Source organism: Pipistrellus kuhlii, unplaced genomic scaffold, assembly GCF_014108245.1.
Source record: "Pipistrellus kuhlii isolate mPipKuh1 unplaced genomic scaffold, mPipKuh1.p scaffold_m20_p_134, whole genome shotgun sequence".
Classification (NCBI taxonomy): Eukaryota; Metazoa; Chordata; class Mammalia; order Chiroptera; family Vespertilionidae; genus Pipistrellus; species Pipistrellus kuhlii.
In genome coordinates, this window is record NW_023425443.1 from 253,231 (window position 1) to 267,487 (window position 14,257).

Below are 14,257 nucleotides of genomic sequence, written 5' to 3' on the forward strand. Positions count from 1 at the left end.
GCCGGGGCGTCACCGCTGGAGGGCCCGGGAGAGGGGGGTGCCTAGAGGCGAGGCGGGTGCAGGCAGGTCATCCCTGCGTCTGGCCCCTCAGGACGTTGACGCAGGAGGATCCCGGCGACAACCAGATCACACTGGAGGAGATCACACAGCAGGTGAGCGGGGCCCGCTGCCCCCCAGCACCCCCCTGCAGGGAAGCGGCCGCCCCGGGCCCGCCTGCAGGAGCCCCGGGGCCTCAGGGCGCCTTCTTGCTGTGAGGGCTCCCCCAACCCTGCGAAAGGGGGAGCAGGCTGTACCCCACACCTCCCCGCCCCCGCCTCTGCTCCCAGGCTCACCCTCTTTCCTAGGCCCCAGCAGAGGGAGTCCTGGCCAGTGCGGCTCAGTGGATAGAGCGTCAGCCTGCGGACTGAAGGGTCCCGGGTTCAATTCCGGTCAAGGGCACGTACCATGATTGCGGGCACATTCCCAGTGGGGGGCGTGCAGGAGGCAGCTGATGGATGTTTCTAACTCTCTATCCCTCTCTCTTCCTCTCTGTAAAAAAAAAATCAATAAAACATTTAAAATAAAAAAAAGAATACAGATTATAAAAGAAGGGGGGAGACGAGGGGACGGCCTTCCCCCCCACCCCTACCCTAACAGGCCAGCCCTCCTGGGCCTCCTCTCCCATCTGGTCTGCCAGGCGGGGCCTTCCGCGTCACACCCGGCCGTCCAGCCGCCCCCCAGTCTGTGGAGACCCCCCCTGGGGCTAAGCGGGGCTCCCCAGGCTAAGGGGCCCCACCCCCTCAGGCCGCGGGCGTGAAGGCGGAGCCCTTTGAGAACCACTCCGCCATGGAGATCGCCGAGCAGCTGACCCTGCTGGACCACCTGGTTTTCAAGAAGATCCCTTACGAGTGAGTGGGCGGGCGGGCCTCGGCTCCCCACCCTCCCCGGCCCCCCCCAAATGACAGCCTCGGCAGCAAAGGGACCAGGAGGGCCGCCTGACCGCCCCCTCCCCCGTCCCGGGGGCCCCGTCTCCCGCAGGGAGTTCTTCGGACAGGGATGGATGAAGCTGGAGAAGAACGAGAGGACCCCGTACATCATGAAAACCACGAAGCATTTCAACGACGTGAGTGTGGGCGGCGGCCCCGGACCCGCGGGGGGGCTGGGGGAGAGCGGACACCCCCCCCCCTTCATTCTGCAGGCAGGCGCTCTATCCACTGAGCCACACCAGCCAGGGTTCATTGTGCCCTCTCATCCTTGCTCCTCTGAGCAGCTTCCCAGTGAGAAAGGAGGTTTGGAGGGACAGGGGTCAGGGCCCCTTGCTGTGCTTTTTTTTGTTGTTTTTTTTAATACATTTTTGTTGATGTCAGAGAGGAAGGGAGAGGGAGAGGGAAACATCCATCACGGATCGGCCGCCTCCTGCACGCCCCACGCTGGGGATCCAGCCCGCCACCCCCGCACGTGCCCTGACCGGGAATCGAACCTGTGACCTCCTGGTTCCTAGGTGGACGCTCAGCCACCGGACCACACCAACAGGGCATCTATTATGTTTTTCAGTACGGGGAGGGGAGCTTAGGAAAAGAGGGGCGTCACAGTATATTAAAAGGCGGGTTCCTGCCGAAACCGTTGTGGCTCAGTGGATAGAGCATCAGCCTGGGGACTGAAGGGTCCCGGGTTCGATTCCGGTCAAGGGCATGATGAGAAAGAATCATGGATCGGCCGCCTCCTACACACCCCACATCTCCGGTAGGGGGTGTGCAGGAGGCAGCTGGTTGATGTCTCTCTCACATCGATGTTTCTAGCTCTCTTTCTCTCTCCCTTCCTCTCTGTAAAAAATCAATAAAATATATTAAAAAAAGGTTGGTTCCTTACAGTCAAGTTAGCTGCAGCAGCAGCAAGGATGGTTACAATACCCAGGATGTCAGCGGGTAAGCATGCTAAGACACGCTTCTTACTCATTTAACAGGTGATTTGCAGGGGTCCTTTTTTAAAAAAAAAAAATGTATTTTTATTGATGTCATGTGCCCTTGACCGGAATCGAACCCGGGACCCTTCATTCCTTAGGCCGGCGCTCTATCCACTGAGCCACACCGGCCGGAGCTCATTGTGCCCTCTCACTGGCCTTCCTCGTCCTGAGGAACACTTCTCCCGTCTGCCCGAGGGCGGGGTGTCAGAGTTTCAGACACTCACTCCTCTCCTCCTCCTCCCTGTCTCTCCGCCTGGGCTTCAAGATCAGTAACCTGATCGCCTCGGAGATCGTCCGGAGCGAGGACGTCGGGGGCCGCGTGAGCGCCATCGAGAAGTGGGTGGCGGTGGCGGACATCTGCCGCTGCCTGCACAACTACAACGCCGTGCTGCAGATCACCTCCTCCATGAACCGCAGCGCCGTCTTCCGGCTCAAGAAGACCTGGCTCAAGGTCTCCAAGCAGGTGCAGGCGCGGGGCGGGGGCGGGGCGGGGCTGGGCTGGGGCTGGGGCTGGGCTGGGGTTGGGCTGGGGCTGGGATGGGCTGGGGCTGGGGCTGGGCTGGGGGCTGGGGATGAGGATGGGGGGCTGGGGCTGGGGCTCGGGAGCATGGGCGCGGGGGGTGTGGGCATGGAGTGGGGCGCGGAGTGGGGCACCGGGCGTGGGGGCGTGGAGGTACAGGCCGCGGGCTAGCAGCCTCTGCTCCTTGCAGACTAAAGGGCTGATCGACAAGCTGCAGAAGCTCGTGTCCTCGGACGGCAGGTTCAAGAACCTGCGGGAGGCGCTGAAGAAGTGAGTGTGGGTCCCCCCTGGCCACCGCCCTCTGTGGGACTGCGCCCCGCGGCAAACCCCCCCCCCCCCCCAATCCGGCTGAGCAGGAGTCTGTGTGTCTGTGTCTGTCTGTCTGTCTGCCTCCCCACCAGAACCCCCACCAGGGCAGGTCAGCCTTGTCCCCCGTCCTCTGTCCGGGAGACCTCAGCCCGGGGCCCTTTGTGGGGACAGGCCCAGGGGGACCCCCAGAGTCCTTGATTCTAAAATGCACGGTTTTGGGGATTTAAAAAAAAAAACATTTTAGTATTTCTGCCACTGGGAGACATCTTCAAGGTGATGCCTGTGTTGAACAGGAGCGTGTTTATACTTCCTGTACTTGGAATCGGGCCTCAAAACAAAAGCACTTCCCTGGCAAGTGTTGCTCAGTGGTTAGAGCATCGGCCCGCAGGTTTGATTCCTGGTCAAAGGCAGGTACTTCAGTTGCGGATTCTTTAAAATTATTTATTCGTTTAGTTAGTCCTCACCTAAGGATATTTTTCCATTGATATCCTTTTTAGAGAGAGAGTGGAAGGGAGGGAAAGAGAGAGAGAAACATTGATGTGAGAGAGAGACATCCATTGGCTGCCTCCCCCATGCACCCAGCTGGGGATGGAAGCCTGCATCCAAGGTGCGTGCCCTTGACCAGCATCGAACCCGAGACCCCCGGGTCCGCAGGCCAGTGCCCTACCCACTGCACCACATTGGCCAGGGCTGGGTGGCAGGTTTGAATCCCAGTCTGGCCAGGATGCGGGAGAGGCAGCCAGTCGATGCATCTCTCCCACATCGATGTTTCTCTCCCCGTCTTCCTCTTCGCTCTCTCCGGAGATCAATGGGGAAATAGTCTGGGCTGAGGCTTTTTAAAAAGGACCTTCCCAGCCGAGACCGGTGTGGCTCAGTGGATAGAGCGTCGGTCTGCGGACTGAAGGGTCCCGGGTTCGATTCTGGTCAAGGGCATGTGCCTTGGTTGCGGGTACATCCCCAGGAGGAGATGTGCAAGGGGCAGCTGATCGATGACTCTCTCTCATCGATGTTTCTAACTCTCTATCCCTCTCCCTTCCTCTCTGTAAAAAATCAATAAAAAATTAAAATTAAAATTAAAAATTAAAATAAATTTTTAAAAAAAGTACCTTCCCAAACAGTGCATCTTAGAATCAAATCAATGCCCTTCGACCCACAGCTGCCCCTCGGTCTGCAGGGCCCCCCCTCAACTCCTGAAGCTCCCTCCCCCCCCCCCAGCCCCCCTGAGGCGCTGGGGGGTCCCCGAGAGCAGGAAGGTCCCTGCTGGGGGCGGGGCCTGTGCCCTCCTGGCCCCGCCCACCAGAGGCCAGAGGCCCCGCCCACCAGTTGCCAGCGCCCCTGCACGGAGTGAACCCCCACCCTGAGTGACCCCGCCCCGAGCGACCCCGCCTTGAGTTATCCCTGGGTCCCCGTGCAGCCCCTGGTTGCCCCTGGTTACCCCTAGTTACCATGGAGACCAGGACGCCTCCCGGCTCTCCAGGGCCCGCGGGTGCCTGCTGATGGGATGGGGAGCCCTGTTCTGGGATCAGCACCCCTCGGGCTGTCAGCTCAAGGTGGTGGCCCTGAGCCCCCCACCCCCGGCCCGCCTGTCCGTCCGTCCGTCCGTCCCCGTGTCCTCGCGTCTGGTCTGTCCGCCGCTCCATGTCCATGGCCTGACCATCCCGCTCTGTTTGTGTCCTCAGACCGCGTTGTGTCCCCCGCCCGGGCTCCCGGAGCCCCGTGGACTGTGCTTGTGGGGAGCCCCCCTCCGTGCATTCACCACCCGCGCGTCCGTCCGTCCGTCCGCCCCCGGCGCCTCCATCCGCCTCCTTCACATGGCTTCTCGGCCGCGGCCGCCTCCGCGGCCCACGGGCCCCCATTCTGTCCGCGCGCCCCCCTCCCCCCCCCCGTCCCTCCTCAGGGGCCCCGGGCCGTGTCCCTGCCAGCCCTGCAGAGGGGGTGAGGTTGGGGCCACTGAGGGCCCCCCCCCCCCCGATTTCCGGGGCGGAGGGCGGGAGGGGGCAGTACCGCGCACAGACGGAGCCGGGAGGGGCCTCCCTGCGTGAGTCCTCGACCCCACTCCTTGTCCCCGCCCCTTTTCCAGCCAAGCCTGCACCCGAGTCTCCCTCCCTCCAGCCTCTCCTATTTTTCAAAAAATATATTTTACTGATTTTTTACAGAAAGAAAGGGAGAGAGAGAGAGAGAGAGAAACATTCATGATGAGAGAGAAACATCCATCAGCTGCCTCCTGCACGCCCCCCACTGGGGATGTGCGTGCAACCAAGGTCCATGCCCTTGACCGGAATCGAACCCGGGACCCTTCAGCCCGCAGGCCGAGGCTCTGCCCACTGAGCCACACTGTTTTTTTAATTCTATTTTTATTGATGTCAGAGAGGAAGGGAGAGAGAGAGAGAGAGAGAGAAACATCCCTGATGAGAGGGAATCTCCGCTCGGCTGCCTCCTGCCCGCCCCACGCTGGGGAGGGAGCCCGCCCCCCGGGCCTGGGCCCTGACCTCCTGGTTCCTAGGTCGACGCTCAGCACGGAGCCCTGGCTGCTGGGCAGTCCTGCCCCTTTTCTAGAAACAATATTTTTATTTTGATCCGGTCCACGCCGACGGCACTCGCTCTGCTGTCCCTGCTCCCCAAACCCCGAGGCTCCTCCCTCCCCACGACCGGGTCCGAGCCGGCCGCGCCCCAGCTCCCCGGTCCGCGGAGCCGGCCCCTTTGAGAGGGCCCGTGTGTAAGCGGACGCGTCTGTCCCTGCCGTTTGCCCCCAAGCTGCGACCCGCCCTGCGTGCCCTACCTGGGCATGTACCTCACCGACCTGGCCTTCATCGAGGAGGGAACCCCCAACTACACGGAGGACGGCCTGGTCAACTTCTCCAAGATGAGGATGGTGCGTGCCCCGCCCCGCCCCGCCCCGCCTCGCCCCGCCCCGGGACCCGCCCACAGCCCGGGAGCAGCGCAGGGACCAGAGCCCCGTCTGTCTGGCTCCGGCCACACCTTCCTCTCCCCCGCCCACCCCGGGCATGGATCCCGGGGTCCCGGGCCAGACAGCCACTGGGGCGGCGCCTCCCGGGGCCAGGGGACCCCAGAGCGGGGTGAGGGGCGCCTGGCTGCTCGCCGCCCCTCCTCCCTCCTCCCTGCACCCTGGGCCCCGCCCCATGGGAGTCCCCTCCTTCCCAGAGGGGCCTCTGGGAGCCGCACACAGTAGGCCCTCAGGATGGGAGGGGCACTGCCATGCCCGCCGAGCACGGGGGGGGGGGGGGGGGGGGGGGAAGGGGGGGTGTCCGTCTTCCCCGCAGAGGGGGGGGGTCTATCTGCCCCGCGGGGTGGGGTGGCACTGAGAGGGGAGCCTGTCTCCCTCGAGAACCCCCTCCTTCCACAGATCTCCCACATCATCCGAGAGATCCGCCAGTTCCAGCAGACCGCCTACAAGATAGAGCACCAGGCGAAGGTAGGGTCAATCAGGCCTAAAGAGGAGGGCAGTTAGGTGACCAGGCTGGCAGGGGAGGGCATTTAGGGGCAAACAGGCTGGCAGGGGAGTGGTTAGGGGCAAACAGGCTGGCAGGGGAGTGGTTAGGGGGTGACCAGGCTGGCAGGGGAGGGCATTTAGGGGCAAACAGGCTGGCAGGGGAGTGGTTAGGGGGTGACCAGGCTGGCAGGGGAGGGCATTTAGGGGCAAACAGGCTGGCAGGGGAGTGGTTAGGGGGTGACCAGGCTGGCAGGCAGAAGCGGTTAGAGGCAGTCAGGCAGGCAGGTAGTCCTGGATTATGAGAGGGATGTCCGACAGCCAGCTTAGGCCTGATCCCACACTGGGATCAGGCCTAAACAAGCAGTCAGACATCCCTTGAGGGGTCCCAGATCGGAGAGGGTGCAGGCTGGGCTGAGGGAGACGCCCCCTTGCATGAACTTCGTGCACCGGGCCCCTAGTGTTAATATAAAACCCGCTTCACCCCTTTGGCCGCCGGTGCCTCCAGGAGTGCCTGGCTCCCCCGAGACCCCGGTGCCCACAGTCAGGGGTTCCAGAGGCCCCTCCCACCGCCCTCTCTCCCTCGCCCTCCCCCCCCCAGGTCACCCAGTACCTGCTGGACCAGACCTTCGTGATGGACGAGGAGAGCCTGTACGAGACCTCTCTGCGCATCGAGCCCAAGCTCCCCACCTGAGGCCGCCCCGCCCCCCGCGCCCCCGCACCCCCGCCCGCGCTCCCCGGGGGCCCCGGGCCACGTGTACATACCTGTCCGTCCCGGATTCTCCTCCTCATGTGCTCCCCCGAGAACACAGACCGGCCCGCCTCAGTTCCCGAGCGGTGACCGCACCAGCCCCCCTCCCCCCACGCCCCCGCCAGCCCGCGTCCACCACGGGCTTCCCCCCACCCCCACCCCCCGCCGGGCCGGGCGGCCGGCCAGCCCCCAGCGCCTCCCAGCATGCCCCATGTAGTGGCTACAACGGGGCGGGGCGGGGCGGGGCGGGAGAGGTGGGACGGGGGCCCATACCCCGAAGCCCAGCCATCGACCCACCTCCCCGTGGACGGCCAGAGCCGCAGGCCTGGGACCCCTCGCTCCCCGTCTCCCCAGCCACCACCCGGGCACCCCGTCCTCCTCCGCTCTGGGAATCACACCGGACGGACAGATGGGCGGACAGCGGGCCCCGAAACCCAACGAGGAAAACGCAGTCACATCGCCAGGTGGACGTCTGCTGACCGATCGCTGCCCCAGGTCACTGCGAGCCGGGAACACACACACACACATGCACACACATACACACATGCGCACGCACACACGCATGCACATACACACATGCACACACACATGCACACACGCGCCACTTCTCCGTCAGAGCCTCATGCCCCCGCCCCCAGCTTCATGAGCTGCTCCAGGTCCGTCTCTGCCTCGTGACAGTAGCTCCCGCTGCCGCTGCAGTTAGACCCTGTCCCCCACGTGTGTGTGTGTGTGTGTGTGTGTGTGTGTGTCCCTGCCCACAGCGTCCCCCCGGAGGCCCCTCGCAGGAGCACGGCCCCCCTGCGGGCCCTGTGAGTACGGCCCTGTTTTCTCCCTGGGACACGGGGGGTGGGGGGTGGGGGGGCAGGCCGTGGCGGCCCCAGGCCTGGCCTGCCGCCCTGAGCAATACCCACCGGTCTGAGGACCCTGCGTCCGGTCCCCACACTCCCCCCACGTCCGGCTCGTTTGGAGAAAAAAAAAACAAAAAGCAAAAAAAAACACACAGAAAACGAACTTTCCGTTTTATAACGATCAATGTTTCCTGATTACCTCTTGCTAAATAAATCTATTCTATCTCAGGGTGAACGGTGCGTTTGGGTGGCGTCCTTCGTTTGGGGGGCACATGGTCCCTGTCGGGCAGGGACGTGGGGGGCTTGGGACCAGACCCCAAGGGACGAAGACACTCTGCTCTGTGGGGACTCCCACAGTTTAACGGCTGAAAATTTCTATCCCGATCGGCGTGGTTCTGTGGTTGAGCATTGACGTAGGAACCAGGAGGTCAGGGTTCGATTCCCAGTCAGGGCACAGGCCCGGGTTATGGGCTTGATCCCCAGTGGGGGGCGTGCAGGAGGCAGCCGATCCGTGATTCTCTCTCTCATCGGGGATGTTTCTTTCTCTCTCCCTCTCCCTTGCTCCCTGAGATCAATAAAAATATCCCACCCACAATATCTACACGGATAACAGAGAAACATGCAAATGAACCGTCCCTCCGCTACATTCGCCAGCCAATCAGAGCGAGTATGCAAATAAACCGAACAAAGATGGGGGTTAATTTGCATACACAGGCGTGGCGGAAGCCAGCGGAGGCAGACTGGGCGGCCAAGATCGCCTCTTCCTCCAAAGCCCTGTTTTTGTAGGAATCTTCCTGCATCAGGCCTCTCGTTAATAATAACATACTAGCCAAAACCGGTGTGGCTCAGTGGATAGAGCATCGGCCTGCGGACTGAAAGGTCCCAGGTTCAATCCCGGTCAAGGACATGGACCTTGGTTGCGGGCACATCCCCAGTGGGGGGCGTGCGGGAGGCAGCTGATTAATGTCTCTCTCTCATCGATGTTTCCAACTCTCTGTTACTCTCCCTTCCCCTCTGTAAAAAAAAAAAAATCAATAAAATATAAAAATAATAATAATAACATACTAAGGTAATTGGGGGGGGGGGTAATTCCTTACCCAAGGAGACCCAAGGTTTTTATTGATTTTAGAGAGACAGGAGGAGAGAGAGAGAGAGAGAGTCATTGATGTGAGAGAAACATCGATCAACTGATCAATTGATCAGCCGCCTTCCCTATGCACCCCAACCAGAAATCGAACCTGTGACCTGGGTATCTCTCCTGATTGGGAATCAAACCTGCGGGTTTGGCATATGGGATGACGGATTTTTTGCTTGTTTTTGTTGTTTTTTAAATCCTCACCCAGGGATATGTTCCCATTGATTTTTAGAGAGAGTGGGAGGGAGGGGGAGAGAGAGAGAGAGAAACATCGATGTGAGAGAGACACATCGATGGGTTGCCTCCTGCATGTGCCCTGACCAGGACCAGGCCAGAGAGGAGCCTGCCACCGAGGTCCATGCCCGTGGCCAGAATAGAACCCGGGATCCTTCAGTCCGCAGGCCCATGCGCTACCCACTGAGCCACACTGGCAGGGCCTCACCCTGTGCTTCCCGATCCTGGTCTCTTTCCCAAAGGTGCCCTGGGGCGGCCTCGATGGTGTGGGGGCGGGGGGCCAGGTGGTCGCTGTCACAGGAACATGAGGTGCCACCCGGGCATCACGCCTCACCACACACAGCCACACGCACCCACATGCATGCACACACACACACACACATGCATGCACACGCATGCACCCTACCCCAGGCCTGACTCCCTGACCGCTGAGGGCTGGTGCCCGGTGAGGGGGGACGCCCACAAAGCAAGGAGCCCCGTTCCAGCTCCAGCCCTCACCGCCCTGCAGGCTCCAGGCCCTCGCCGCCCAGGATCCGGAAGCCACCGCCCCGCCCCGCCCGGGTGTGCCAGCCGGAACCCCGGAGGCCACCGTGCCGCCACCTCCACGGGGTCACCGGGTGCCGGCGAGGTCACGCTCTGCTCCCCTCCCACCTCGGCCACCGCCCTGCACGGCAGTTCTCAAACTTCCTGGCCAACGGCACCCCTCGGCACCCTTCTGGACTATGGAGATCCCCACGCGGAAGCCCACACACACACACACACACACACACACACACACACACGGTGGCAATACTGCTGCCTTCCTCACGTGTGTTCCAAAGTGAACCCGGGGAAAACTTTAAAAATTACGATGGCCCGGCTGCTGGCTCTGCGGTTCAGCGTCCACCTAGGAAGCAGGAGGCCCGGGTTCGATTCCCCGTCGGGGCACAGGCCCGGGTTGGGGGCTCCATCCCCAGTGTGGGGCTTGCGGGAGGCAGCCGATCCGTGATTCTCTCTCATCGTGGATGTTTCTCTCTCTCTTTCTCCCTCTCCCTTCCTCTCTGAAATCAGTAAATATGCCAAACCGGTTTCGGCAGGGGTGAATATCGTTTTAATCTAAAGAGAGAGCATGGCCCTAACCCCTTTGGCTCAGTGGATAGAGTGTCAGTCTGCGGACTGGAAGGTCCTGGGTTCGATTCCAGTCAAGGGCATGGACCTTGGTTGCGGGCACATCCCCAGTGGGGGGCGTGCAGGAGGCGGCTGATGGATGTTTCTCTCTCATCGATGTCTCTAAGTCTCTCTCCCTCTCCCTTCCTCTCTGTAAAAAATCAATAAGATGCATATTTTAAAAATAAAGAGAGGGGGCGGTTGCACAACACTGTGAGGGCACTCAGCGCCCCAGAAGGAGACACTTTAAAACGCTCGATTGCAGGTTATGGGAACCGAACCCCAAGAAAAACAAACAGGCCCCTGGGAGTGTCCTCGTGACCGGACGCCAGCCCGGCCAGCTGACGGGAGACGTCTGCCTGGCACCCCAGATTGCTCAATGGTGTGCTGTGCGGATTGCATCAGCCAGATGGAAACAAACAGCAATGGCCCAGCCGGGTGGGGCTCAGGGGCGGAGCCCTGACCTATGTATGAACCGGGAGGTCCGGGTTCGATTCCCGGTCAGGGCACGTGCCCGGCTGTGGGCTCCATCCCCAGTGGGGGGCGTGCAGGAGGCAGCGGTCGACCGATGATTCTCTCTCATCATGGATTCATTGATGTTTCTCTCTCTCTCTCTCTCTCTCTCTCTCTCTCTCTCTCTCTCCCCCTCTGCAATTGATTTCAGAGAGAAAGGGAGAGTCAGAAACATCGATGAGAGAGAAACATCGACCAGCTGCTTCCTGCACCCCTCCTACTGGGGATGTGCCCACATCCAAGGTCCATGCCCTTGACCGGAATCGAACCCAGGACCTTTCAGTCCGCAGGCTAACACTATAACCACTGAGCAACACCAGTTAGGACCCAAGGTTTTTTTTGTTTTGTTTTATTTTTCTTTTATTTATATTTTATTGACTTTTTTACGGAGAGGAAGGGAGAAGGATAGAGAGTCAGAAACATCGATGAGAGAGAGTCATCGACCAGCTGCTTCCTGCACCCCTCCTACTGGGGATGTGCCCGCAACCAAGGTCCATGCCCTTGACCGGAATCGAACCCGGGACCCCTGAGTCCGCAGGCCGACGCTCTATCCACTGAGCCACACTGGTTAGGGCCTGAGTTGTTGTTTTGTTGTTGTTTTTAATATATAATAGATTTTTTTTTATGAAGAAATAAACATTCCTGAAGAAATACTAAGCAATTTTATTTTCTTTCGTTCTATTTATTATAATAGATTTTTTATTGATTTTGGAGAGGAAGGGAGACAGAGGTGGAAACATCAATGATGAGAGTCATGGATCGGCTGCCTCCTGCACACCCCCCACTGGGGATGGAGCCCACCACCCGGGCCTGTGCCCTGACCGGGAATCGAACCCTGACCTTCTGGTTCCTAGGTGGATGCTCAACCCACTGAGCCACACCGGCTGCGCTTAAAAAAAAAATATTTTTTTTTAAGGGGAGAGGGGGTTTGCTCGTCAGAAAAGTGTCTCTAACTGGGCCTGGGGGGTGGGGCAGGGGAACAGGGGGATCCTGGCTGAGGGGAGAGGAGGAGAGGGAGGCGGGACTGGTGAGTGACAGCTCTGCTTAGGGCTGGGTGGACCGGGGGCTGGTGGGAGGGGCCTGTGTGTCCGCGGGGGAGCCGCCAGCAGGTGCCAGGCCGGGGCACTGGATGGCGAAATCGCTGGGCTCCTCCGGTCCGGCCTGATTCCATTCCTCCGCGGCCCTTATCGGCCTTATCATCGCGGCTCAGGTGTGCTCCCCGCAATTAGGACCCACACGCCTGACTCATGACCCAGAAACACTCAGGCTCCTTTCGCACTGCGGACAGGGAGCGGGGAGGGACAGTTCACGCAGGGGGCAGGGGCAGGGGCAGGGGCAGGGGCAGGGGCAGGGGGCAGGGGCAGGGGGCAGGGGCAGGGGCAGGGGGCAGGGGCAGGGACAGGGGCAGGGAGCAGGGGCAGGGGCAGGGGCAGGGGCAGGGGCAGGGGCAGGGGCAGGGGGCAGGGGGCAGGGGCAGGGGCAGGGGGCAGGGGCAGGGGCAGGGGCAGGGGGCAGGGGCAGGGGCAGGGGGCAGGGGCAGGGGCAGGGGCAGGGGCAGGGGCAGGGGGCAGGGGCAGGGGCAGGGGCAGGGGCAGGGGCAGGGGCAGGGGCAGGGGCAGGGGCAGGGGCAGGGGCAGGGGGCGGGGCAGGGGGCAGGGGCAGGGGCAGGGGCAGGGGCAGGGGCAGGGGCAGGGGCAGGGGCAGGGGCAGGGGCAGGGGGCAGGGGCAGGGCAGTGGGCAGGGGCAGGGCAGGGGCAGGCAGGGGGCAGGGGCAGGGGCAGGGGCACAGGGGCAGGGGCAGAGGGAGGGGCAAGGGCAGGAGCAGGGGCAGGGGCACAGGGGCAGGGGGCAGGGGCAGGGGGCAGGGGGCAGGGGGCAGGGAAAAGAGGAAACCGGTCTGGGGCAAGGGCAGGGGCAGGGGCAGGGGGCAGGGACAGGGGCAGGGGCAGGGGCAGGGGGCAGGGACAGGGGCAGGGGCAGGGGGCAGGGGCAGGGGCAGGGACAGGGGGCAGGGGCAGGGGGCAGGGGGCAGGGGGCAGGGGCAGGGGGCTGGGGCAGGGGCAGGGGCAGGGGCAGGGGCAGAGGCAGGGGCAAGGGGGCAGGGGCAGGAGCACGGGCAGGGCTCGGGAGCAGGGGCAGAGCACGGGGGCAGGGGGCAGGGGCAGGGGCAGGGGGCAGGGGCAAGGGCACTGGGGCAGGGGTCTGGGGCAGGGGCAGGCAAGGGGCAAGGGGGCAGGGGGCAGGGGCAGGGGGCAGGGCAGGGGCAGGGCAGGGGGCAGGGGGCAGGGGGCAGGAGGCAGGGAGCAGGGACAGGGGGCAGGGGCAGGGGGCAGGGGCAGGGGCAGGGGGCAGGGGCAGGGGGCAGGGGCAGGGGGCAGGGGGCTGGGGCAGGGGGCAGGGGCAGGGGGCAGGGGGCTGGGGCAGGGGGCAGGGGCAGGGGCAGGGGGCTGGGCAGGGAGCAGGGGCAGGGGGCAGGGACAGGGACAAGGGCAGGTGACAGGCGGCAATGGGGAGGGGGCAGAGGGTAGGCGGCAAGACGCAGGGGCAGGGGCAGGGGCAGGGGCTGTGGCTCACTGTCCCTCGTTGCCCGCCCCCCTCTCAGAGCCCTCCTGGTCCCCAGGGCACGTCAGGAGGTGAGCACAGCCCCCCCCCCCCCAGCCCCAGCTGTCACCTTCGGACTTGGGATGAGTGACAGTCACACCGCCTGCAGGGGGTGGGGCCAGGGGGGAGGCCAGATCCAGGAAACACGACTTTCCTTTCCTTTTCTTAAACACTTTTCTATCACTTCACAGAGGAAGGGAGCGGGGAGAGAGACATCCATGCTGAGAGAGGATCACGGATCGGCCGCCTCCTGCACGCCCCCCACTGGGGATGGAGCCCGCCACCCGGGCCTGTGCCCTGACGGGGAATCGAACCCGGACCTCCTGGCTCATAGATGGATGCTCAAACACTGAGCCACGCAGGAAACACGATTTTCAAAGTATTTAGCCGCGGCCACACCCACATGGGGCACGTGGGGCCGTGTGTGCGAGGAGCAGCTGGGAAGGTCAGGAAGAGGATGTGCCCTCCGCGGCGGGGGGGTTGGGGGGGAGAGGAGGGGGGAGAGGAAGGGACGGCAGGAGGGAAGGGATGGGGCGGAGCTGAGTGCGGGACAGGGGCTCGCCAGCAGCTGATGAGGAAGGGGGGGCATTTCCAGTGGGGCCGGGATGTGTCATACAAGGTCTCCAGCGACAGCCTTATGCACCTCCTGCATCCACTCCTTCCTCACTCTTCACACTCTCTGGTTACTCACCTCTACATGCATCCGCCCGTCCATCCATCTATCCATCCACCCATCCTTCCATCCATCCATCCATCTCACATGTGTCAAACACAAGGCCCTCGGGCCAAATCCGTCCCGCCAGGCCTTGC

At 62.7% G+C, this 14,257-nt stretch overlaps 1 protein-coding gene across 2 annotated transcripts in view; it reads left to right on the forward strand.

The window, feature by feature from the left end:
• The window catches only part of RASGRF1 (Ras protein specific guanine nucleotide releasing factor 1), a 45,493-nt gene extending 38,520 nt beyond the window's left edge, over positions 1-6,973 (forward strand). Inside the window, exons 20-27 of one of the 2 annotated variants that reach the window (XM_036436318.2) lie at positions 92-152; positions 784-887; positions 1,018-1,102; positions 2,208-2,405; positions 2,653-2,732; positions 5,526-5,643; positions 6,136-6,204; positions 6,821-6,973. In XM_036436318.2, the coding sequence (XP_036292211.1) occupies positions 92-152; positions 784-887; positions 1,018-1,102; positions 2,208-2,405; positions 2,653-2,732; positions 5,526-5,643; positions 6,136-6,204; positions 6,821-6,913 (808 nt within the window). In that variant the 3' untranslated portion in view covers positions 6,914-6,973. The remainder of the gene's footprint in view (positions 1-91; positions 153-783; positions 888-1,017; positions 1,103-2,207; positions 2,406-2,652; positions 2,733-5,525; positions 5,644-6,135; positions 6,205-6,820) is intronic. The other variant, XM_036436319.2, reaches the window with a different exon arrangement.
• Positions 6,974-14,257: the final 7,284 nt, after the last annotated feature.